We start from the raw sequence: 27,263 nt of genomic DNA on the forward strand, positions 1-27,263 counted from the left end.
TCATATGATTGACTGTTGAATCAGACTCTCTTGTTTATTATAACGTAAAGCTGTTTCTGTGGTGTTTTGTCTGCTGCATGAGAAATTCTTTGGGCTTGTGGGCTTGGATTTGATGCAATCTTTTCATCTTTCTGCACCATCTGTATTTTCATCTTCCAATAAAATTGTTGCTGATTTGTTAGAAAACATTGAATCCATTGCCATATGCCATCTTGCTGTAAAACTTTGGAACCTTCAGTTTGTCTGAAATCAGTTAACAGAATATTGTCTTCACTATCTTCTTGTAGTTCATTTTAAAAGATTAGAACTGACAATACACATATTTGAAAAAATGAATTAGAAAGTTTTTGTGAGGTTTGGGAGAACTTTGCAAGCGTGTTCCATTAGTTTTACTCTTCATGTTGCATTGCTTTAGATGAGGTTGGGCAATGGGAAAAAGCTGCATGAAGTTTTTAGATGTGTTGAACACATAAGATACACTTGACTCCCTAACTTAATGTGGCCTTGTCAGTGTCCCTTGCATATATACACATACTGCCTAGACTCCTCAAACCCAGCAGAGTAGTATTAGTAGGATTATAGACTAGTTGATCCTGATGTCTGTTACAGCATTAAAAATAGGTTTGGTCCATTAGACTGTTTATGGAGGCCATTTCCCTCTATATCCTCAAAATGTAAGGAATATTGGATCTTGCTGTTATGTCCATCTTAACTCCAAAACATATGACTCAGATTTCATGACAAAAAAGTTAGAGGGAGGCACTGTTTTGGAAACATGGTTTTGGCTACTTCAAGCCTCCATTGAACAAAGCGATGGTAATAGAGTCGTCCATCATCTAGTATTGCACTTTGACGGAGGCTTAGCCATTTTTCTATGGAAATGTAGATGTTACACCTCGATTCCTGTGTATATTGGTTCACACCTGGATGGTCACTTTCATGTTTACATACTGGGTGATTATAAAATAAGCTTCCCTATTCAGGGGACCCTAGTGTCAAAACAATTAGAGTTAGCACTGTGAAAATTGGTGGGTATGTCGTTTAGGTTATGTGGAAGCAATTTGTAGAAGAAAAAGAATTAGTTCAAATTTCCGCCACCAGGGGAAAATGGTGCTGCAAATATGTAAAAGTTTCATTTTCATTCAATACACGCTGCTTATGCAAATAACATCCTGTTAGATAAAAGCAGAAAGACCAATGCCACCAACAGTAACCATTATGGCTCTTACAAAAAAAAGGAATGTGCTCTTTTAGTAAAACTGTTCTACCAGAATAATAGTAATGCTAATGCAGCACTATGTGAATATCAGAAACTTAAAGGTTTACATAGAGGATCTTTGATGTCAGTGGGGCTTCAAAAACTAATAAAGAAATTTGGAGCTACCGGGAGTTAGGTGTAATTCCAGGCAGGGAACGATCATATATCAGAACGAACGGGTGCCTCTGTAGCCAGGTTGGAAGGAGCAGCAGTGCGTAGCACACGCTTCTTGATTAGACCGGGGTTCGAGTCCATCACCACCAATTACGGAGGATGCGGAAAGGTCAGGGAATGACCACCGCATATTCCTGGAGCAATATGGCCTTAGTTGCTAATGCTCCTAAAAACCAAATAACAAACAAATAAACGTATCAGAACGGAGATAGTGGATGAAGTGGCAGTTGCAATGGTCAGAATGCAAAACACTACCAGTCAGTAGTGCTAGAGGTGTGTCAAGAGGCTTGAACCTTCTTTGGTCTACTGTACGTAAAGTGCTTTGAATAATTTTATGCTGGTTCCCCGTACAAGATTCATGTACGGGAACCAGCATAAAATAGTGCAAGAACTAAAGTCTTGTGATCAGCAACAACAAATAGACTTTGCTCTACGATTTCTGGCTCCTGTGGAACTTGACGGTACATGGGCTCGAATGATCTTGTGGTCTGATGAGGCACATTTCACTCTTCATGGGGCTGTAAATGCACAAAACTGTCGAATATGGTGAACTTCTTGTCCATCTGCTGTGCATGAAAGACCACTACAAAGTCCATATGAAAGGCAATTCTTGGAGACCATAGTGTTCATGCAAGATGGTGTCCCTCCCCACGTTGGTCGACAAGTGAAGGAAGTGCTGTGTTCAACATTCGGAAATGAACACATCATTTCTGCAGACTTTCTGCAGTTCTGGCCAGTGTGATCACCATATTTTAATACCTGTGATTTCTGGCTTTGGGGATACCTGAAAGACAGAGTTTACTGTGGCGGCATACAGATGCTTGTTGATTTTAAAGCAAGCATTAAACAGCATGTTGCCAACATCTCAAATGAGATGCTACATGTAGGTGGTAGATGACTTTCATCAACCGGTGAAATACCACCACTTTGCTTATTGGAGGCTTGAAGTGGTGAAACCCATGTTTAGTCTCTAGAGCAAAGTTTCCGGCATCCTCTTCCCTCCATACTTCTCCTTCAGCCCATGCACGGTACTAAGTACTATAGGTTTTGATACCTTTCGTGTTTGGGGGTTTCATAAAAAAAAAAAAAAAACATGAAACTGTCACATGCAGTCTTCCGTTTTCAGAATGTCATCTCAAGTGAACGAAAATAGAATAATAGCACATAGAACAATATCTGTAGATTTCTAAGTTCTGATATTAAAATCTAATCCTAAGTTAAGTATTCCATCTCATGTTTACAGTATCAGTTTCTCCCCTGGTGGCAGAAATCTGAACTGATTTTTTTTTTTTTTTTTTTCCTTCTACAAATCGCTTCCCCATACCCTAAATGACATACCCACCGATTTTCACAGCGCTCTCTCTAACCGGTTTGACATGTTATTTTATAACCACCTGGTATATATATTTGTTTTGAAGATATAGGCAGAAGATTTGGCTGTTGCAGAACAAACAGATTTACTGAATGGTATACTCAACCCACAAGTAAGACTAGATTATTAGTTCCATGTATTTTAAATTTATAGGTGATGGGTGAGCCTGTCTGTCATCACTAGAAGAATGACCACAACAAACCTCAGAGACAAGCTGATAAGCATAAAGATTACCTATCTAATACAACAGGCATACTGAAAAGTCTGATTGACAAAAAAGCTTAATTGGGCAAAAGTATATGGGTGTATGTCATTGGCTACATACTTAGTTTTTATATTTGCATATTCTCCAGCCAAAATTTGGTGATGGTCTAATGTGTATCAGGGAAAAATCTCATAGGCTAAGAATCTCTGATTTTTTTATAGTTCCTGGTGCACAGTGCTGTTTTTGTGTGCCATTGTGTGGAAAAAAGCATAGTTAGTGTTCCATAATGTGCTCACAGGTTTACAAACAGATGAAATATATTTTTATTTCATCTGTTTGTAAACAAATTTAATTTAATTTAAAATTTTTTCTTGGTTTTAAATAGCAGTTGCTTTTAAATAATGCTTTCACTTATTTCATAGAATAGTGATATATAAGTATTATTTTCTTAATTTGTTGTTTTGAAATTACCAGTAGTTATTATACAGATGTTGTGGGTTAAATTTTGGCATCGTTACCTTTTTTCTGTAATTATATTTGTTATTATGTTTTAGATTAAAATAGATCATTTTAATAATTTTAAAACCCTGATAGATTTTTGAAAAAAATGTGTATTGCTGAAGGTATGTAGAAAATCACAGAAACAAATTGGAAGTATTTTAATACATATTTTTCCCCACTTTTTTTATATTGCAGCGACTTTTAAACTCATTGCCAGTACAAAGTCTTCCAGATGTATGTGCTGCCATAATAAGGGCTTCTCACACAGAACGCTTGCAGATTTTAGATGCTGTAGATTTAGCAGACAGATTCCGCAAAACTCTGCCTTTACTAATTCGTCAAATTGAAGTGAGTGTCTTATTACTGTCAGTTGTACTTTTTTTTTTGTGATATACTCAGTCTTGAATAATAATACAAGTAATAATTGGAAAATCTTAACATGATTTGAAGACTGAGATAGTTCCTAGTGTCCAGGAACTATCTCAGTCAAGTACCACATATTTTCTCATTTTTTATTGCCTATAACATTTGGTCATGAAAAAATTTCAGGTAATTATTCATTAAGAGACAACAGATTTTAATGAAGTCTTATTTTTTTATTTTTTGGCTGATGCTTTATAAGCTTGCTTCCTCGTATCATACGTCACTACTACTACTACAACTAATAATAATAATAATAATTTCAGTTGCCTTATTTTTTTTTAAAGATTTTATTTTTTGTGTGTATGTGTGTGTAATATCACAAATGGATATCAGACAAATTCCTGCTCTCCATTATACAACAACTACAAGATCCACAGTTACTTATTTAATTAAATTACTCAGCAGAATTTATTGGGCTAGTAAATCCATGCAGTTTCTCAGAAATATTCTGCATTTGATGTAGGCGCCTCCGTAGCCAGGTGGGAAGGAGCAGCAGTGTGTAGCACACGCTTCTTGATTAGACCGGGGTTCGAGCCCGTCACCACCAAATACGGAAAGGTCAGGGAATGACCACCTCATATCCCGAAGCAATATGGCCTTAGTTGCTAATGCTCCTAAAAACCAAATAACAAACAAAACAAGCATTTGATGCAGTCTCGACTGTGGCTTTATTAATTGAAAGAAACTTATTTTCATATCTCCATACCAATATTAGCCTTCTTGAAAATTATTCTTCAATACAGATTCCTCTGTACTGTGTTCAAGATTTATTTCTCAAAAACAATGATACGCTTAAACTAATGATGTATACCCTCCCACCCATAATTTCTGTGGCTTCTCATTTGCAGATAAAATTATTCATATCACTTGGCCTTCCTTAGGCTAAGGAAGTCCAAGTTATATAAGGCACAGAATGAGTATTCCCATTCCGTGCCTTATATCACTTGGGCACAGAATGAGTATTCTCAATAATAACATTATGATATCTGTGGGCAAAGTTTCTATTGATCCAGTTAAGGGAATAGATTGTGACTTCTCATATGTTTTATGTTTGCTAAAAAGGATACTGCAAGTAAATTTATTAAAGGCATATGGAATATCTGTATAGACATATGTTGCAAATGACAGTGTTTTTCCGGTGTTAGTAAAAATTGTCAATATCAGCTGTGAAGGACTTTCAATAGTTTGCCAGGTTTTCTACAGTGTCTTGATAGTGCTGTTCTGCATGGAAATTAGTCTGTAGTTACGTAGGCTCTCTTTTGGTCCACTTTTTAGAGATTGAATAAAATTATAGCTGCCAACTTTCTGGGATTATAATGGAGACACCTTTTTTGACTCATTGTCCTGTTATAGTTTTTCTCCATCTTTTCGCAAAAACTAAAACTATCTTCATTGTTAAATCGGGAATGAATTGACTGTCAAGTGTACTGATTTCTGTTACATGGAATATGTTGAATTGTGAAATGAAATATCAGATGTACTGTAACGTTAAACTGTTTTCTTTGTATGGTGCAAAGCTAAATTTGATTTAATAGCATATTGTTCAGTAATATGCCAATGAAATTAATTATTATTGTTAGTAGTGGCAATGATGCTAGAAAGCAAGCTTATATGGCATCAACAACAACAAAAGAACTTTCCTATAACTTGTTCATTCTCTCTAATAGTTTGCCTAGTCCTTCTTGGATTTATTCAAGCTACAACAGCAGAAGGAAGTTTGTCCCAATAATGAACTACCACTGGCTGAAAGCAAATTTCCACACATCTGTCCTTCAAGCATCCTCCCTCATCTTGAATTTATACAACCCCGTGACTAGTCTGAGCAAGGGGAAGGATTCTGTCAGCATTGAGCTTACACAATGCTGATGGAGTTATATGTAGTGTTTAAGAAGACATATACCCAGGATTTTCTATGTATTATAAAATCCCGAAAAGGTAACTAATTAGACTCCGAAAGAGCAATGAATCCCAATATTTGAAGCCCAATTGTGAAAAGGTAACACATTTGCATTGTATGTTCTGTGTAGTTATGAAAAAAAAGATGTAGCACTTAAAATTGAAGATGTTAGTGTCATATATGCTGAATACTTACTTTCATTATTTATCATAGAAGATAGCTTCCTCTGAGCTGTCCTGATCATTAAGATAATTGTTCCCAATACGGAAAAAAAAAAAGGATATGGAAGAACAAAAACATCAGGTATTGTCAGTGAAATTGAATAAAGAGTGAAAGAAATGGTAGTGATGACTTTGAAAAATATACCTGTTTTGATTATATAGTAGCAACCAAAGTGATTTCAAATATATCCCCTTTTGCTGACCTTTTAAAAAAAAAAAAAATCATCAAATCAAAAGCAGCTTGCTGTTGTTGCCAATGATGGAATAAAGTATTGGGGCATCTTTTTATACCCAACCTGAAAGTGTGTGGGATTCCTTTAGAAAAACTTTCTGGCACTTAGTATTGATAATGCCCTTGTAAATGTAAATCTGGAGTAGCAAGTATTTATGCTTGGTGGTAATAGGCTGTCCTTGTCATCTGATTACTTTGTGTGCTGGAAAGAGGGCTGTATGGCTTCTTCTGAAAGTGGATGAATATTTAGTGAACATTCTTTACTAGCTAGAAAGAAGTGCAAAAAGGAAAGACAACAGTTTCAATTAATTCATGCTGCTGCTGCAGGGTGCCTCTGTAGCCAGGTAGGCAGGAGCAGCAGTGCGTATCACACGCTTCTTGATTAGATCGGGGTTCGAGCCCGTGACCACCAAATACAGAGGATGCGGGAAGGTCAGGGAATGACCACCGCATATCCCCGGAGCAATATTGCCTCAGTTGCTAATGCTCCTAAAAAAAAAAAAAAAAAAACCCAAATAACAATTCATGCTGCCAATGTGAGAAATGTTTCAAAACATATGTATATGTTGATTATATTTGGGTAAATGTTTAACTAGGCAGGTAGAATACTGGCAGCCTCTGACTGCTTAAAGAAGAAGTTAGAAGCGCTGAGAAAAACCACACGAGAAACACTTTTCAGAATTACCAAATTGAAAAATGCAGTGCAACTCACTTAGTGAGTGTCACCAACTTATATTCAAATTCAGTTCATGATCCAATGTAGCCGAGTGGTTAGGAGTGCGAGGGCAGTGGCATGTGTTCTTTGAGTGGACCGGAGTTCAAGCCCATAACTACTGAATACGATAAATGCTTGCATTGACATTGTGTGAAGGAAACACAAATAAAAAACCAAGAGTGTCAGACCTGGTCAGCCGGCTTATAAAAATTCGGCTGAGATATTGACATGGAGGAACAACAAGCATTCCATCCATGTCGCTGACCCCTAACTGGAACAAACAGCGGAGATAATTTATCCAGAAGAAGTTTTTTAAAAAAGATGGGATAATTAACTCCTCAAGGAGAAGAATTTCTTATTCACAAATTCCTGATGCAAACAATCCAAGCAAGCTGATAACCCAGGCAGGTTATCCTGATGTGTGCAGAAAGGTTGTTCATGTTCCTTCTGGATTGATTAACACATTTTGCTTGTTTGTTTTTTTTAAATATCATGCCAGCATTTGAAAATCTAAACAAAGTTTTCAATCAGCCCCCGAAACAGTAATTACCTTTTTTTTTTTTTTTATGTAAACCCCAAACACGAGAGGTATTAGAACGTATAGTGCTTAGTACCCTGCTTGAGTTGGAGGTTGAGAAGACGAAAGAAGATATTTGTTGACATTGGACTTGAAATTCTGTAGACTGTAATTTTCAGGAAATACGTATGAAGGAAGGTTGTTCCAGAAAACGGCAGTTAAATGAATAAATGAGGAAGGAAGATGAAAAGTTGGTTCTGTGAGTTTGAAGTCGAACAGTAAATGGATGTTGCCTGGAAGCGGCAGGTTTTTGGACTATTTTGAAAGAGAGAGCGGGAATTATAGAAGCCAATTCAAAAGAACAGTGCCCATGGAAATATCTGTAGAAGAGGCATGCAGCAGAAACAGTGAGTGGAGAGACTCTGTTAAAGATGAATCATTAATTAACCTAACTGCCCTCTTCAGAATGGAATCAAGAAGCCTGAGAGGTTTTGGAGGCACCACCCCAAGTCGAACAGTAAATGGATGTTGCCTGGAAGCGGCAGGTTTTTGGACTATTTTGAAAGAGAGAGCGGGAATTATAGAAGCCAATTCAAAAGAACAGTGCCCATGGAAATATCTGTAGAAGAGGCATGCAGCAGAAACAGTGAGTGGAGAGACTCTGTTAAAGATGAATCATTAATTAACCTAACTGCCCTCTTCAGAATGGAATCAAGAAGCCTGAGAGGTTTTGGAGGCACCACCCCAGATGTGGGAACAATATTCCATGGCAGGGCAGATTTGCAATTTTTGCAGCGTGAACAGCTGTTTGGAAGAAAAATAATGCTGAAAGCAAAAGAGAAAACCAAGTTTTTTAGATGCAGAGGAAGCAATATTTGTAATTTGCTTGTGCCAAGAGAGATTAGAAGTCGGGGTAATTCCCAAAAGAGATATATCATTTTGCCTAGAAATCGGAGTGCCACCAAAGATAAGCATAGGTGCAGAAGAATCCTTTTTGCGAGATATAAGACAAGACTGAGTTTTAGAAGGATTGAAATCAACTAAGTTTCTTTGCCCCACTGGAGAATTACCTGGAGATTTCCATTTAAGGAATTTGTAGCAGATTTTAGAGAAGTTGAAACTGATTGAGCAGGGCAAGGTTTCTCAAAATGGAAAGTGGAATGCAATGTAATGTGCTAACATCGGCAAAGCTATGGATAGGATTTCCAGTCAATGGAAGAAGGTCATTAATATACAAGAGGAAAAGAGTGAGGGAAAGAACTGAACCTTGGTGGACACCGGCATTAGTGGAGAAGTTAGAAGACAGAGAGCCATCTACCATCACCCTCAGTGAGCGTTCAGAGAGAAAACTGGATAACCAATTACAAAAAACAGTTGGCAGATCATAAGATGGAAGCTTGTTTAGAAGACCTTTATGCCAAACATGATCGAAAGACTGAGATATCAAGAGCAACTGCTTGTGTTTCACGAAACTTTTCAATTGAATTAGTCCATAAATGGGTAACATAAGCCAGAATACCACCAGTGGATTGACACTGATGGAATCCATACTGGCAATCGATGAGATGGAAGGTTTCTAAGTAGTTTAAGAGTTGGCAGTTAATTGATTTCTCCATTACTTTAGAAAGAATAGAAGTAATTGCAATGGGGTGATAATTGGATGGGAGGGATTTGTCACCCCTTTTTGGAACTGGCTGGATATGAGCAAATTTCCAAGCAGAAGGAAAAACACCCTTTGAATAAGAAAGTGAAAAAAGGTGGCAAAGAACAGGAGTTAGTTCAGGAGCACAGGTTTTGAGAACAAGTGGAAAAATACCATCGGAACCTGGAGCCTTTGCCAAGATCATTAATACATGAGTTGGAAGAAAAATGGAATGCAAGCAGGTCAGCTTTATCCTTGGCTGAAGTGACAACAGAACCATCTGGTTTGGACAGAGGTGAGAGCAGAGATGGGCAAAAGTTGCAACCAATAGCTTTGGCAAGGGACCAGAATGCTCGGCTACCATTAGGACAAGAAGCAAGTTTTCTACTCTTAGCCTGTTCAAACTCTAGTTTGGACTGATTAATAACTGCTTTACAATTGTTGCGAGCGTTGGTGTAGGGAGAAAATGAAACTGAATAATTAGAAACAAGCCAATTATGATATGCAACGTTCTTCTCTTGAACAGCCTTAGCACATTTATTGGAAAACCAAGATTTAGATAAAGGACGAGATTTTAAAGTGGAGTGTGGTGTAAAGAATTCCATTCCTGCAAGAATAATTTCACTGACACCATCTGAAAAAACGTTGGCATCAAAAGTTTTGAAACAGTAATCCAACCAAGGAAAAGAAGAAAATAAATCTCGCAGGTCATCCCATTTTGCATTCTTGTAATGCCAAACAATAAGAGGTTGGGAATAACAATGAGATAAAGGCTCCATTGGAGAAGAGACAATCACCAAGTTGTGATCTGAGGTGCCTAAAGGATCTTTCACTTCAACCGTGTACTTAAAAGGGTTGTTTGTGAGAAAAAGATCAAGCGTGTTGGTTGGTTAGGATTTCCAGTATTCTTGTAGGTAAATGAACAGTCTGTGCAAGATCATTAGTAATTGCAAAAGTCTCAACATCTCGACCAGCTGGGTCGGTGTGACTAGAAAACGGAAGCCAACTGGAGTTGTGAACATTAAAATCACCAAGGAAAATTACCTCACTGTTAGGAAAGTTGGACTGGAGAAAGTCAAGTTGCAAAGAGAGGAAGTCAAAGAGCTCCAAGTAATTAGTGGAGTTGGGAGAATGGTATAGACAACAGTTGAATTTGACACAATGAGGCAGATTTTAAGCCAGAGAAGATCAAAAAGAGGAGATTCCAAATTACCAAGTCTCTGACAGGGAATATCGGAACAGACATATGCACAAGTACCGCTTTTGAGGCGAAAGGAATCATACAGCAAATAATTTGGGCAATTGAGATGAGCAGTAATTGAATCAGTCAGTAACTGAGATTCTGTCAGAAAAAGTACATGAGGTTTGGCAGACTGAAAGTGGAAATGGACATCGTTGAGATTAGAATTGGGACCACGTATATTTGTGAAATGAATTAGGAAGTCCTTGGAAGGTTTAGATCTTTTCGGATAAACTTACTCTATTAGTTTGACAATTCATGGTGTATTCAATAATAAGAAAAGTGGGTAGGACATGCTGTATGAAGTAATGAAATTTTTGGATATGCCGTACACATGGTAAAAATATACCCAGATCCTTGACATGAAATGGCTTCGACAATGCCCCCCCCCCCCCAATACACACTACTCGGACTTCCTCTAGTCACTATCTGACAGATTAGAGGTAGCAGGATTATACACCACCTGGTCCGGAAGTCTCCTAGAGAGTTACCAATAGGTTTCGGTCAAGTGTACTAACTAGCGGCCGGCCTGCGAACACCGTTTTAGAGCTGTACCCTCAAAATGTAAGGAAGATTGGGTCTTGCCACGATGTTCATCATAACCTCAAAAGTCATCAATCATACTGCATGATGGAAGAGATGGGGTAGGGTTGACTGGAACTTACCTCTGGATACTTAACATGGGTTCTACCACTTCAGTCCTCCAATAAGCATAGTGGTATTGCACCGGTTGATGAGAGTCATCTGCCACCTAGTACTGCCTAGTAACACAGAGGGGTGGCATTCCTCCATGTGGTGTGGGCACCACACCTCGACCCCTGCTTATGTTGGTTCACACCTGGGTGGTCACCTACCATGTGATTGTGCATGGAGGTTATACTCAGGATTACTAACAGTCCCACCTAGAGCTTATAATACTGGTCAAAATCTTAATACCAATATTTTGATATTTTTAATTTATGAAACCAGGATACTGGTATTCCAAAAACAAATGTTTTTCTCAATAAATTTTGAAGACAGTTAGGTGCAATAAAGTAAGAAAAAAAAAAACAAGTACTGTAATTACTTGAATTCATGTTTTAAATAAACTTTTATTGCAATAATAAATATTCTGAAAAAAAATCATTAAAATACAGTTATTCAAAAAAAAAAAAAAAATACATATTGTTACTGCAAATTTTAGTTATGTTTAAGCATCCATACTACCTGTCCTAATAAAGTGAGCTCTTAAGAAACATAAGCAATCAATAGTGTTATCATTTAAAATGGATCTAATTTTGGTACATATTTGATTAGCAACAGAAAACGCCCTTTCGGATTCTATTCTGGTACTATTGTAATGAAATAATTGTAGACGATGTCAGTCCATATTTTCTAGGCTTTGAACTTTTTTAGCAAAAATAGTTAAAAGTATTTCATTAATTTAAAATCTCATTGGAGTCGGGCAATTTCTTATTTTGGAAACAATTTGCAGAACACTGATGCTCTGTTCCATGTTGGTTTTTCATGGTTGAATTATGTTCATCATTTTATGAAAGAGAAAGACGTTTTATTAAGCTAAGTATAATTTTCACTATAGTATCTTTACTGAGTCTGGGAGAGAGCAAAGGGTGGGGATAAGGAATAAAGAAGGGATAGTATTAGATAACATATCTGAAGTTGCAGATGAACTCAACAGTTACTTTGCATCGATATTTACATAAAAAAAAAAAAAACCTTTGTGTCAATGAGATATTATGGAAGTGAAGTTGAAAAAAATGTAATTAATGAAGTTGAAATTTCAAATGATTATTTAATGAGAACTTTCGTGCCTACAGGCTCCTGTCATCCTGTGGTTGATGACATATTCCCTATAAGCTTAAAGGAGGTGGCAAGTGAGTGCATTAAACATTAAGGCTAGTTTTGAGAACATCACTGGACAGGAGAGATTCCGTTGGATTGGTGTAAATTGGAACATAAAGGCGATTCTTTCAGTGTTACGTGAAATTACCGACCGGCCAGTCTAACTTCAGTAATAGGGAAAATCATGGAGGCAGTGATCAAGGGTGGAATTCAGGATCATTTAGATGGAAATGGAATTCTGTTGGATACACAGCATGGTTTTGTAAAGGGAAAATCATGTTTAACAAATCTGGTTAGCCGGATTTCAGCAAAGCATTTGACTCAGTCCCACATGAGTGGGTACTTTATAAGTTACAGCAGGCTGGAATCATAGGGAAAATCCTTAGACGGATTGCACGATGGCTTGAGGGCACCAGGCAGAGGGTTGTGATAAATGGTTATTCCTCAGATTGGATTAATGTAAGTAGTGGAGTTCCCCAAGGGTCAATATTGGGACCACTGTTGTTTTTGATTATCCTAAATGACATCTATGAAGGGATGGAAGGCGTGAGGTCTAAACTTGCAGATGATGTAAAGATCAGTAGAGTAGTTAATGATTGCCGCCAAGCAGAGCTTCTTCAGAGTGACCTAGATAGACTTCCGGGATGGTCAGAAAAGTGGCAGCTATGCTTTAATTCAGCCAAATGCAAGGTCTTACACCTGGGGAACAGCAACCCCAAAATAACTTATACACTTGGTGGAGTTTGACTAAAGTCAGTAGTGGAGGAACGGGACTTGGGAGTTACGATATGGTCAGACATGAAGTAGCCTGAGAATTGTGGACAGGTTGCAATGTTGCATGGTGTCCTATCGATGATTTATCGAACATTTGCTAGTAGAGATAACGACGTCATAATTGCATAAAGGTGATTTTATAACCTTTATGTGATTAAATTATAAACAATTATTTTTTTAAAATTAGTACCGAAAAACAGGTATTTTTTTGTATCAATACCGGGATCCGGTATTTGAGATCCCAGTATTGTAAACCCTAGTTGCACCATCATGAAGGTGCAAACAGAGGATTTGGCTGACACAGACCATCCACACTTCGCCGAAATTGGGTTTACTTGACTTGAGCGTCACCCGAATATCAGTTCCATCAGCGTTTTAGACTCCCAGGTTTCAAGTATGGCTTGTCTGGTATATCTGAGAGAATGTCTGTGATAACCTCAAGGACTTCTTGATATGTTGCAGAATGTCAAAATGTGAAAACTGATTTCATTTCCTTTGTGATTCCATATAAAAAATAAAATGGACATTCATTACTTCATATATTTTATATTTCAAATGTAGAAGGAAAGTTCATGAAAAATAGTAATTTTAAGGCTGTACAAGGGTTCCTACAATAGTCCTGTCTTTTTACTGACGTTCTCTCATCACTCACATCCCACTTGTATATGATAACACCCACAGTTTTCAGATCATAGTGATCATTGTTATAGCTGACAACTCTGAATTTACTACGGAGAATGTCTTTTCGACTTGATTTGATCCCCTTTTCCATCTCATTGTTGTACTGGAGTTGGTACCGAGTTTCTCTGTCTTTTTTTGCAAAAGCACTGTTTTTCTTTGTCTTTTTCTTAATTTTGTTAACAAATACAGTTAGGGCTACATTCAAGACTTTCACTATATACGAAGAATATCTTACCAATTCCCATTTTGTCACATGCAGTGAATGTCTTGAGAATTGAAATGCAGCGTGTTACTACACCATTTGGAACCCTGATGAGAAAAGAATTGATAACTTCACACCATTGTTTGCAATTCTCACACTTTGTATTGATTATATTATTGATTTTTACAGTGGTACTAGGTCTCTTTTTTATTTTTAATAAAAATAACAGCTTTTAACTGTTTTATTTCAATCATTCTTGCATTTTTAATGGATCATATGACCAGAAGTATCTGGACGGGCACGCGCGCGCACACACACACACACACACACACACACACACACACACACACACACACACACACACACACACACACACACACACAAAGTAGTTGCAAAAAGGGTTTTAATTCCAAAACCTAATATAAGGTAGGGCTACCTTTTAGCCCACATGAAAACTTTAATACTACAAACTTCTTTTAGGCACCAGCAATCCTTTTCCTCCTGAAAAGCAGTTCCCAGAACCAGTTTTTAACAGGCTATTTTGTTCAGTCTAATCTAGGCAATATAGTTCATATCACAGGTGTTCACTGGGGTTGAATTCAGGGCCCTGAGTCAGCCAGTCCAACTTTTCATTGTCATTGTCCGCAAACCAGTCCTGTATGGCCCTCACTGTATGACATGAGCATTATTGTGCTGATAATATATGGCCTATTTCCATAATACTGCTACAGTGTAGTTAGTGTATAATTGTCCAGAATGTTCCAGTTGGCCACAGATTTTTAATGGTTTTGGTCACTACCATCAGTGGGCTAAGTCTGAACCATCTTAAAAGTCCATACCATCATATCAACTTTTCCAAACTTTATGGTCAAGGCATTGTACTCTGACAGAAAGTTCTTTCTGTACATTCTCCATAACCAGATACATCCATGAAGACAAAACATCATGTAGCAAAATTTGGTACCCCATAGTACTTTTCTCCACTGTTCTAGAGTCTGTGAATGTTGAGAATGATATTACTCCAAACACCCCTTCACATTGGTGATGGACTGTGATATGGAGTTCATGTATAGCTGCCCTACCCTTGATATTCCTGTGGCCTCTTGGACTTTCTCCATGATGGTTTCTGTATACAACATGCACAAGGCACAAACTGCTCTCTTTATGATTTGTTGAACACATTCAAAGTTTTGAGACTGTTAGCTGTTGATATGATTAAGTATTCATAAACAGATTGCTCATGTGCAAGTGGATCTCCTGCTTGCAATGCCTAAATTCTCTACCTGTGGTATGCACACAGCCCATGTTCCTACAGTGTGTGCCAAACCAAGGTTTTGGGTGGACCTCTTCTTGCAACAACTCTCCATATGCTGTTAGAGTGATCTAATGTCACAGTATCCAGCACCTCTTCCTTTGCTTGTATAGGATATGATTGGGGCTGGCCTATTTCGTGATGCCCTTTCATTGTACCCCATTCCCTCAAATTATGGTGGACGTTGACAAACACATGCCAATTATGACGTTGCATTGTTGGAAAATAACGATGGTATTCAGTGGCTGCAGCTTTGGCATTTCTTTCACATGCACCATACACAAAGTGAATGTCTGCATATTCTGTTAACATTAATGCTCTTCTACTCGCCATACGCATATTGAAGTTACTATACCACAGCAAAAATTATTTCATTACAGCCTAACATTATTATCAGGTGTTTTATAAAAAAAAAAACACAGTACAACAATTTACATAATTTTATGCAACAATCTGATTTACATACCCTACTTTGTGATTTTTGCAAAATGCTGGAAGCAGAAATGACATCACTAATCTGTTTAACACTCCAACTCAAAACCATTGCTCCTACTTCAAACGGAGTGTAGACTTCCTGCTTGTATTTCAATGACCCATTCCATTAATAAATATTGACTTTAATTTCAAGGACTCCTGTATATATAATATTAAATTTATCTTGATTAAAATACCAATTTTGCAGGGCTTGCATATGCTTCAAAAAGCTAGGAAAGATGATGTTGCCCGTCCACTTCATGTTGAAAAAATAACCTCTAGAGGATGCCAGAGACTTGATATTGATGACGATGACTTAGAAGAAGGTGATGAAATTGCATCCTTAGAAAAGAAAGTTAGGTATTAAAAATTTTCTCATTCTGTGCTATCTGTATGATATGATAGATATCATTTGTTCTGATAGAAGAGAATTTTTTTTGAAACTTTATAACATCAGCATATGTTTACATATATATATATATATATATATATATATATATAAAGCTTACTGTCTTTTTAAGGAATGCTGTGTAATGTCTGCTCCTTTCATTTGATCAAAATGGGAGTACGTTCAAATTTTGTAGGGCTTATACGCTCTTCGGAAAACATGGTGACTGTTCATTGTGTGTTGAAAAAATAACCTCTAGAGTAATGGTCTAAAGACTTTTGGGAAAGGTGGTCACAAGCTGTTTTCAGTACAGTAAAGTATACCCTTCGTAGATTATCTGTGCATCATGATTTTATTTGAAAATTTTGATAGTGAAAAGTGGGAAAACAAGTTAATTATTAGTTAAGGAAAGAAGTTTAATGGGCATATGGAATCTTTTAAAATGATATGGGGATCTGTAGAGGAAACAAAAAATAATAATAATATAATAATAATAATAATAAAGCAGGAAAATGGTTGAGAAAAGCAGTAAAATGGTTTATGTACCATGTCCTCCACATCTTTATAGAGGACATTGTATATAAACTCAAAGTTACAAAAAAAGTTTAATGAAAATTGAATAATTAATCCTTTGTGGTCTGATGTTGCAGCAACCATGACATCATAAATTCTGCTTTCTGTCTGATGTTACACCTACAACACTGAGTATTGTCAATTATGAAATTTGTTTTCCCATTGTGTTGGTGTAATTATTGTACTGCCATCTATTTATACTTCACACAAACAATCCTGAAAAACGAGGCATGTTTATATTCAGTTGTTAACAGCAGATAGTAGTTGTTTTCCTACATAGTAATAGAGGCATATGAGCTTATGTAGCATCAGCCAAAAAAAAAATAGTTTACACAACCATTCCCTCTAAAAGTTTGTCCAGTTCCTCCTTGAATTTATTTAAGCCATCAGCTTCCACAACGACAGATGGAAGTTTGTTCCAGCAATTAAACCACCTGCTGGCTAAAGGCAAATTTTCGCACATTTATTCTACAACTGTCTTTCCTCAATTTGAATTTATGCCCTCCCTAGGTTCATAATCTGAGCAAGCAGAAGAATCCCATCAGAATTCAGCATACTCAACCCATTCAAGGCCTTATACACCTCAATCAGATAACCTCGCAGGTGCCTAGTCTTCAGCTGCTGAAATTTGCAGAACTTAAGCCTCTCTTTGCAAGAGGATCCCTTCATTCCCCTCACTAATCTTGTTGCCCTTCTCTGTACATGCTCAAGCAAATCTACATCCTTCCTAAAATGAGGCCTCTAGACCTGTACACAGTACTCATGACGTGGTTTTAGAGGTTACGGAATAGCTTGTACTCTGTGACTTCTAAAAGTGAAATATTTTGACATGGCATCATTGTCTTGTAAAAGCCTTTCTGATGAAGAAATTGAGAAATTGTTAATTGTTAAGTGTTCAGAATTTGAATGAACTGAAGGTGTTTTTTGGTTAACATGGGAATAAATGAAGAAATTAATAGAAAAAAATGAGTGATGACCTGAAGCAGGGGTGTATTCAGGTGGGGACAGAGGGGAATATGCCCCCTTAACTAAAAATTCAAAATTAAAGATAAAGCTCCATATGTTGTATTGCCAAATATTTGGAAATAATGTATTGTCATTTTTTCTGATTAATATGTATTATTATTATTCATATGCTTTCCTAATATTCAAATCAAGATAATCAATTAAACATTATTTATCTGCGTATAAGCAGGTATGAAATATTTTTGATTATCTGAATGATAATTTTCCTGAATATTTTGTTCTAAGAAGGAATATTGCATTAGGCAAATTGTTGGTTTCATGGGCAAAACTTCATTCAAAACATAGCCTTCAGAAGTAAGAAGTGGGTGTTCGTATCTTTATTTTAGTTGATTCAAACAGGTCGCATGTCAGTTACTGTGCTGTATTTTGGCCTACTATTGACAGCTTAGACCAAGCTTGACTCTGACCTCATGGATCATGCTTCATCTCCTCCAAAAACTGCTTCACAGTATTTTAGGGGTACTGGATATCATTTATTCACTGACCTGTTTTTACACTGCTGGTCATCCAGCAGACTTTCATGAACTGTATATACACGTAAAAGTCACTGCTCATGCAGTTCTGAAAGAAACTGCTTGTCCAGCAAGTAAGATACGGCCGAAATAAGAACATTCTAAAAATATTATTGATTCAGATGCGGACGGATATTCAAACAAATGGAATGTCCATCACCATTTTGTAATGAAAGATGAGAATCGAAATAAGAATGTAGATTTCTTTGTAGAGGTGTTAAAAGTGGTAGAAATGAAACAGTTTAGTGTTATGAAACATGCTCCAGAAAACAAGGATTAGGGGATTTTGAAATTTTCAAGAAATACCACACACTGAAATCATACAAATAATTAACATTTAAAATGTTTGAAGGGTTTAAAATGTCTTACCACTCGGTTTTATGTATTAGCCTGTTGCAAACTCACAAATATATCCCCCCTTTTTTTAAAGATCACATTTCAGTTAGGCTTCTTTTTTTATTTTTTTTTTTTATTTTAGAGCTGGACTGCAGTGGCTAAGCTCCATCAGGGTTTGTATGATTGATATCTTTTGAGGTCAAGGCCCATTTACACTATAATTTTTCCCTTCAAAAGGGAAAAAAAAATCCAAGTAGCATTCAGTTCCACCATCTTAAGCTTATCTAACAGAAAATTATATGCTGCATTTTTCTTATCAAGATTGTAGTAATTAATATCTTTTTCTTTCACAAACATGGATTATTTTTATAAATATCTGTCAAATCTTCTGAAATTCCCTCCCATTACTCATTTTAATGTTTTCACAACACAAACAACAGGTGAACACTGAATTATTAACTGTAGAATCACAAAGCAAAAATGTCACATCAACTGACAAATTTGTTTACACAGTCATGTGTTATGATGCCTGAAATGAAGCAAAATGAATCAGATCAGAATATCGAACTTCATGCCATGCAGTGCATCATTCCACTTCACTCTTTAATTTCTGGCATTTAGACGCTCATTTTGCATGAAGCTTGAAATGAAGGGAAAAATGATCATTATAAATGGGCCTTTATGATGGACATCACAGTGAGATCTAATCTTCCTTACATTTCGAGAGCTCAGTTCAAAAACATGTTCAGATGCTGGCTGCTAGATAGTCCACTGGACTGAACCTTTCTGTAACTATCTAGGAAATACTCGTATCCAATTTACCTAGTGTATAATCTTGCTGCTTCTGCTCTGCCAGATAGTGACTGGAAGGAGTTTGAGTAGTGTGTGTGTGTGTGTGTGTGTGTGAGGGCATGGGGGCATTGTCAAGGTCATGTTATGTCAAGGAGCTAGGGTATATTCTTGCTGTGTGTACACCAGTTCAAAAATTTTATTACTTCATATAACATATCTCCCTCTGAACTTTTCTTTACCACTGAATAAATCATGAATTGCTTAACTAATACAACTAACTTATCTACAAAAAGAATTAAACATCTCAAACACTTCCTCATTCATTTCACAAATATATGTGCTCTCAGTTACAATTGTAATTTGCACTGAAGTCTGCCTATCCACACTTACTTTTTCTGACAGAATCTTCATTATCGGTTGCTTCAATCACTGTTCATCTCAGTTATCCTAATTATTCATTGTATGATTCCTTTCGTTTCAAAGGTGATATATTTGCATTTGTCCACCCTGATATTTTCTGTCAGAGACTTAGTAATTTAGAATCCCCTCTTTTTGATCTCTGGATTAAAATCTCTCCACCCCCATTCTGTCAAATTTATCTGTTGCCTCTATCAATCTCCCAACTCCACTAATCACTTGGAACTCTTTGACTTCCATTCTTTGAAACTTGACTTCCTCTAGTCCAGCTGCCTAACAGTGAGATAAATTTCCTTGGCAATTTTAATGTTCATAACTCCAGCTGGCTTCACTTTTCTAGTCACACAGCTAACTGAGATGTGGGTTTTGCAATTACTAGTGATCTCTCACAGATTGTTCATTTACTTACCAAATTCAAGATAATCCTAACCATATAGCCAACGCTCTTGATCTTTTACTCATAAACAACCCATCTAAGTACATAATTGAGGTGAGTGGACCTTTAGGCACCTCAGATCACAACTTGATTATGGTATTTTCTCTTGTGGCTCTCCTCAGCCTTGTGTTGTTTGGCAATTACAAGAATGGGATGGCAAAATGGGACAGTCTGTGAGTTTTCCTTTGTTGGATTACTGTTTTAAATCATCTAATATTAATGTTTGCTTAGATTGTGTCAGTGAATTTATTCTTGTAGGGATATAATCCTTTATTCTGCATTCCACTTAATCTCATCATTTATTTAAACCTTGGTTTTCCAATATATGTGTTAAGGCTGTTCAAGATAAGAATGTTGTACAGTGGATTCCGGTTATTTGGGCCACCGGTTAATCGGGGCAGCCGTTTATTTGGGGCAAATCTTAAAAAACAAAAACCAATCGAGAAAATAGCCAGGGTTTACTTCGCTTAATTGGGACAAAATGCCGTTTAATCGGGGCAGGAGACCTCAGCACTGGAGATTACCCTACGATTGTCTCCGACCGTACCACGTAGTTCGGTCGGATTTTTGGAAGTCACAACCATAAAACAATAAAAACAATTAGCAGTCACCTGTTTATTGGGCTTTTCTGTTAGTGCAATCTATCATAAACGGACAGTAAACTCGATCTTATTGAATTTGCTTTAATACCGGCAGCTGGAATTCTGTGGGTTATTATGGTAAAATGTGTTTACACTTCCATGGAATCTTCAATCATATAAAAAAAATAATTTTCAGAATCTTCTCTTCACTCCTATTTTTAAAGCTTCCTAATTTGTTACTCCGTTCTCACTTGCGTGTGTTGTGTTACTTGCAATTTGTGTGTGCCCTCTTCTTTGTTATTGATTGCTTATCTTTTTACTGTTTTAAATTTCAGCCCCCACCAACAAATGTCAGTGAACAGAAATGTCAACTAGTTTAGTTAGTATGTACATATTACAGTACGTATTAATTATTCCGATTATCACTTGTATTCTTCCGATTTTTACGTATCAGTTAATTTTTTAATTGGTAAGGTAATAAAGGGTAAATTTGTGCTTAATATATCTTTACTTTTATAGCTTGTGGATAATATTCCTCCTATTTTCGCTAATTAGAATCGCTGTTTAATAGAATTAAAATTCAGTTCACAAACGTGATCATAATGATCATAATGTACCGTTCACTATACGATGTGCTTACTGCACATCGTATAGTGAACGGTACTTTACTATTTTGAGTTCGTCGTAACGTGATTTGATTGTACAGTGAACTAATTGTAAAGGGGGGGGGGGGGTAAAATTGTATTTTTAACTATTTACGTGAAACTTCGGATAATTGGGGCAGCCGCTTAATCGGGCCAAAATGCACTAGTCCCGATGTGTCCCAAATACCCGGAATCGACTGTATATTGCAATTGGCTTACATCCAAATCTCCAGGTTAATTTTCTGCCTACACCAAAGATTGAAACAATTGTAGAGCAATTATTAATCAGTCTAAACTAGATTTTGGATATGCTAAGAGTAGAAAACTTGCTCCTTGCCTAAACAGTAAAGTGTAAAGTGTGTTTGGAGTCAAGAGGCACCAGGGGTTTCCCAACATCTCCACGTTGCTTGCATTGTGATGGGTGTGCCAGTTTACTGGAAATTCTAGAGATTCAAAAGTGTATGGATATTGTATATGTGTAGTGTCGTGTACATCTGGTCATTTAGCCGCTGGACCCTTACTGAGGCCCAGCGTTGCCCCACTTTCGCCCCGTGGAGGCAGACCAGGAAACACCAGTAGACTAAGATTTACTTTGGCAGATCCTGCCACCTAATTTCCTGAGATTTCAGTGGCTAGGACCTTAAAGGGGGGGGAAACATATATATACATACATACCCTTTATGTGCTCGCGTGGAAGGGAGGCGCTAGGACTGAGTGGGCGAAATTGATTTTAGATAGTTTAATTTAGATTGTGTGGGGCATTCACTTGCGTGCAGGTAGAGTGGGGGAGTAGATTGAAGACTGGGGGGGAAGGCAGAGACATGGAGCCGATAAAGACAGCTCCAGTTTACAGTGGGGCATACCCATGCCCCACCAGAGAGTAATAATGGGGGTGGCGTGTGGGGGGAGACGGCGGAACCGTCACAACGTAGTAGTGGCAGTAGTCAACGGAACTGTTGACTACTGCCCAGACAGTAGTCAACATTCAGATCTCATGCCAAAACCTATTAGTTGAACTTTTATTCATCTGCTCCCATCTCTTTTAAGACTTGATGATTCTTTAGCCACCTGAGCTAAAGATAAAGCCAACTTACTAGCATCTTACTTTTCTTTTAACTCTTGTATTGACCATCTTGGTAAACCACCTCTTCTATTCCCAATACACTCCACTCAATACCTGTTGGGATCTTCCATCAAAACGATGTCAGAAAAATTCTGAACAGTCTTGTTACCAAGAAAGCTCCAGGTTCTGATGGTCTCTACTTGTTCTTAAAACCGGTCTCCTGAGCTTACTCCTGATCTGTATTGCCTTTTACATTTTCTTATTCCATTGTTGTTTTTCCTTCTACTTGGAAATTTGCTCATATTTATTTTGTAATAACTGAGAGGAAAGTGGAGGCGCCTCCGTAGCCAGGTGGGAAGGAGCAGCAGTGCGTAGCACATGCTTCTTGATTAGACCGGGGTTTGAGCCAGTCACCACCAAATACGGAGGATGCGAAAAGGTCAGGGAATAACCACTGCCTATTCCCGGAGCAGTATGGCCTTAGTTGCTAATGCTCCTAAAAACCAAAAAAACAACAACAAACAGAGGAAAGTGGAGGAGAAATTGTTGAGGATAAACAAAAAAGGCACCCAGGGTGGATGGGATCTATCCAGTTATATTAAAGGAGGCAGTAAAGGAAGTAAGCAAACCCTTAGCCATAATTATGAGAGCTTCTTTGGACTCATGGGAGGTACCCATACACTCGAGATGTGCAAATGTGACCCCAATTCACAAAGGAGGATCAAAGGCTGACACAAGTAATTATAGATCTGTGAGTTTAACTTCTCTTCCAGGAAAATTAATGGAAGCACTGGTTAAAGAAGCACTGCAAGATCATCTAGACAAGAGCAGTAATGATTCAGACAAAGCATGGTTTTGTTAAATGAAAGTCTTGCCTGACCAATTTGATTGGATACTATGATGCAGTCACAAAAGAACTGGATGCAGGGAATAACTTTGATATTATATATTTGAATCTTAGAAAGGTTTTTGATACTGTTGCACATGGAAGACTGCTGCACAAATTGGAGCAGTGTGGCATTGGAGGAAAATTGCTGCTATGGATAAAGGGGTGGTTGAGGGGGAGAAGACAGACTGGTAATCAATGGACACTGCTCATCGTGGACTAATGTTATTAGTGGAATCCCTCAGGGTTCAGTGTTGGGTCCATTGTGTTTTCTGTATATATAAATGATATTGATGATGGTATATCAAGCTTAATGTCTAAGTTTGCAGACGATACAAATGTTGGCAGGGTTGTTAAGGACACTACTGATGCTATGCTGCTGCTGCTGCAACAGGATCTGGAATGGTTGAATAGATGGGCTGAGAGGTGGCAAATGAAGTTTAACATTGACAAATGTAAAGTATTACATATGGGAAACAGTAACCCCAGAGCAACGTATCAACTCTGTGGTAGAGAATGAAAATGATCTGGGGGTAATTGTGCAGGCAGATATGAAGTTTTCTGAGCAGTACAGATGGGCTTCAAGAGTAGCTCATGGTGTCTTGTCAATGATATACAGGAATTTTTCTAGCAGGGGTAAGGAGGTGATTATTCCCTTGTATAAGGCAATGGTCAGGCCACACCTTGAGTACTGTATACAGGTCTGGAGGCCTCATTTCAAGAAGGATGTAGAGCTGCTGGAACGAGTATAGAGAAGGGCAACAAGATTAGTGAATGGAACAAAGGGTTGCTCTTACGAAGAAAGGCTTAAGTTTTGCAAATTACAGTGTCTGGAGACTAGGCACCAGCAAGGTGATCTGATAGAGGTGTATAAAGCCTTGAATGGTTTGAGCATGCTCAGTGCTAATGGGATTCTTCCTCTTGCTCAGAATAATCACCTAAGAGGGCATAAATTCAAATTGAGGAAAGACAGATGTAGGATAGATGTGCAGAAATTTGCCTTTAGCCAGCAGGTAGTTGGTTGGTGGAACAGACTTCCATCCCTTGTTGTGGAAGTTGATAGCCTAAATAAATTTATGGCTCAACTGGACAGGTATTTCGAATGAACGGAGGGTGAAATGGGAGTGGTTAAGCTTGCTTTCTTGCATCATATGCTAATGCTAATCATAACTATTACTTCTGCTGCATCTAAAAAACTTAGTTTTCTCTTTTGCTCTTGGTGTTACATTTCTTTTAAACAGCTACTCACTATGTACAAATCTCAAATTTGTCCCACCATGGAATATTGTTCTCACACCTGGACATTATGGTTCTGAGAGAAGTTATAGTTTTCCCCATAACTTCTCTCCAGCTTCTAGATTCATTTTAAAAGAGGGCATTTAGGTTAATGATTTATGTTGTACAACTCTCTCCACTCTCGGCCTCATAAATGCTCTGTTTCCGTTGCGTAGCTTTTCTATAAATACTTCCATGGACACTGTACTTCTGAATTGACTTCTATAATTCCCCCCACCCCACCCTCTCTCTCTCTCTCTCTCTCTCTCTCTCTCTCTCTCTCTCTCTCTCTCTCTCTCTCTCTCTCTCTCTCTCTCTCTCTCTCTCTCTCTCAAACTAGCCTGAACATGTGCCACAAGCAGTCAGCATTCTTTTACTGTAGAAATTCAAACTCAGAGAAATTCATGGCACCAGTTTGAACGAGCTCTGCAGTGGTTTGGAGTTAATGGGATACAAACCGCTGGCTTCCTTTGCGTAGTGTCCAGTTGAATTGAGCCTTCTTTATGCAGTCTGGTTCGAAATGTTTTAATGTGTAGTCTCAGCAACCTCAAGAGACAGTTGATGACAGGACATTGTAGGGTTCCATATTGCTGTTAGAGCCATATAGCAGTCTGTTCTGGTTGATGTATCCCTCAGGCAACCTTGGCTAGCTCTTCTAATGATTCCTGTCTTCCGAAACTGCTTCCATAGTGTCGAAACAACACCGCGTAACACATTAAGCCAGTGGTTTTCAACCGGGGTGCCGCAACAACATTCCAGGGGTACCACATAATTTGGGTTTAAGTTACTTAAACTTATTATTATTTTTTAATTTATATGTTTATTTCATTATAAAAAGGTGTACAGTATCTTTTTAATCTTTGGTGATCTATAATTGATGTTTACTTAGTACCTCTATACAAAGAATAAAATTATATACTGTATATATATAATTTGTATTATGAAATGTGTTTTTTATAATTATATTATTGTAATAAATAACATATATTTTTAATATTATATATATTGAGAAAATTGAGTAGGGGTGCCGCAAAATAAAATAAATTACTTAAGGGTGCCGTTATTAAAAAAAGGTTGAAAACCACTGTGTTAAGCCAATGTGCCATCCTCCATCTGCACTGCCCTGCTTAAAGTCATCCAATGGCCCACCATCTTAAAGAATCATCTAAACGATGATGACTTGCCATCCTGAGTACTGGAGATGTGCTATCCCACTGAACAAGACAAAAAACTGGAATGAAATAATGTGGTCTCAACCTATGTTTTCGGTGCCTCCGTAGCCAGGTGGGCAAGAGCAGCAGTGCGTAACACGCACTTCTTGATTAGACCGGGGTTCGAGCCCGTGACCACCAAATACAGAGGATGCGGAAAGGTCATGGAATGACCACCACATATTCCCGGAGCAATATGGCCTTAGTTGCTAATGCTCCTAAAACCCAAATAACAAACAAACCTGTGTTTTATAGGCATGAATAATTTGCACAGTGTGCGGCTCTCTAAAGTTGTAGATTGATTTCAATTGGATACTCAGAATTTGTATGCCAGGTTGCCTATTATATCAAACATTTGCCTTCGGCAACAGTGTTCACAATGAATATTCATGAAAAACAATTTCTTTGGTTACTTTTGTCGAGCAGCGTACTTAAAACTCATTAAATTTATTTGTCCTACTCCTAGCACTGGTGTGCATGCAAGTATATGTGCATCTGTTTTTACTCTTAGTAACTGGAACACAGTACACGTATTTGTTTGCTCCATGAAGAACCCACCAGTCCTTGAAATAACAGAAATTTTATTTTTCAGGTTGGTACTTGTTCCAAACATGCTACATTACAAGAATCACTTGCACCTCTGCCCGCGGCTGCTGTTGATCTGTTAATCAGTATATTCCCCCCAAAGCTATCAGATTTCCAACCCATGTGACACTGCCTTGATATCATCAGAAAATAATTTTGCACCTCTTCTATTTAAGTGCAACTGATCCCTGTAAAAAAAACAATCTCTCCTGTTAACAAGCATGGACCACACTGAGAAAATTCTTCCTATTGAGCTGTGCACAGATCTTTCACAATGAGAGATCTGTCAAAATGATTGACAGATCTCTCATTGTGTAACATCTCCCTCCTGTCCTGTCATGGCAGGATTACAAGTATTTTTTCAATTTCAGTCCTAACTCTTGACTTTTACTCAACATCGTTCTGTACTTGTTAATTTAATCCTCAAATTACCTATTCTTAATATCATTAGTACCAGCATGCACAACAATATCACCTTTTGTGCCATTAAAAAATGATAGCTGCTCTACAGTGTTGTCAATTTTAGCCCCCCCCCCCCCTGGAAGACATACTGTGGTCATGTTCCACCTGTCCTTTTTGCACAATACATTTCATGCTCCTCTGAAAATCAAGTCACTAACTATAGCTACTTTCTTTGGGGCCAAGGATCAGAGGCTGTTGTTGTGTTGTCTGCTGCTGGAGCATTGACTCAATCATTGGGCTGGTATATAATTATATGCTGTTTGCAGGTGACCAAGTGGTGGTAGCACAAGACGATGATGATGTAAATTACATGGATAGAAAGTTACTAGAAGAATATAAAACATGGGGACTGACAATTAATTTTAATAAGACAGAGTACATGAATTGGAGTGAG

General features: G+C 37.6%; 1 protein-coding gene across 1 annotated transcript in view; it reads left to right on the top strand.

Annotated features, from left to right (window-relative positions):
• The window catches only part of LOC150082637 (lon protease homolog 2, peroxisomal-like), a 285,321-nt gene that overhangs the window by 85,015 nt on the left and 173,043 nt on the right, over window positions 1-27,263 (top strand). The window contains exons 5-6 of the mRNA XM_090377560.1: window positions 3,706-3,858; window positions 15,891-16,042. Of these exons, the coding sequence (XP_090233686.1) occupies window positions 3,706-3,858; window positions 15,891-16,042 (305 nt within the window). The remainder of the gene's footprint in view (window positions 1-3,705; window positions 3,859-15,890; window positions 16,043-27,263) is intronic.

This window comes from Mastigoproctus giganteus, chromosome 7, assembly GCF_048544385.1.
Source record: "Mastigoproctus giganteus isolate SK-2022 chromosome 7, ASM4854438v1, whole genome shotgun sequence".
NCBI classification, from domain to species: Eukaryota; Metazoa; Arthropoda; class Arachnida; order Uropygi; family Thelyphonidae; genus Mastigoproctus; species Mastigoproctus giganteus.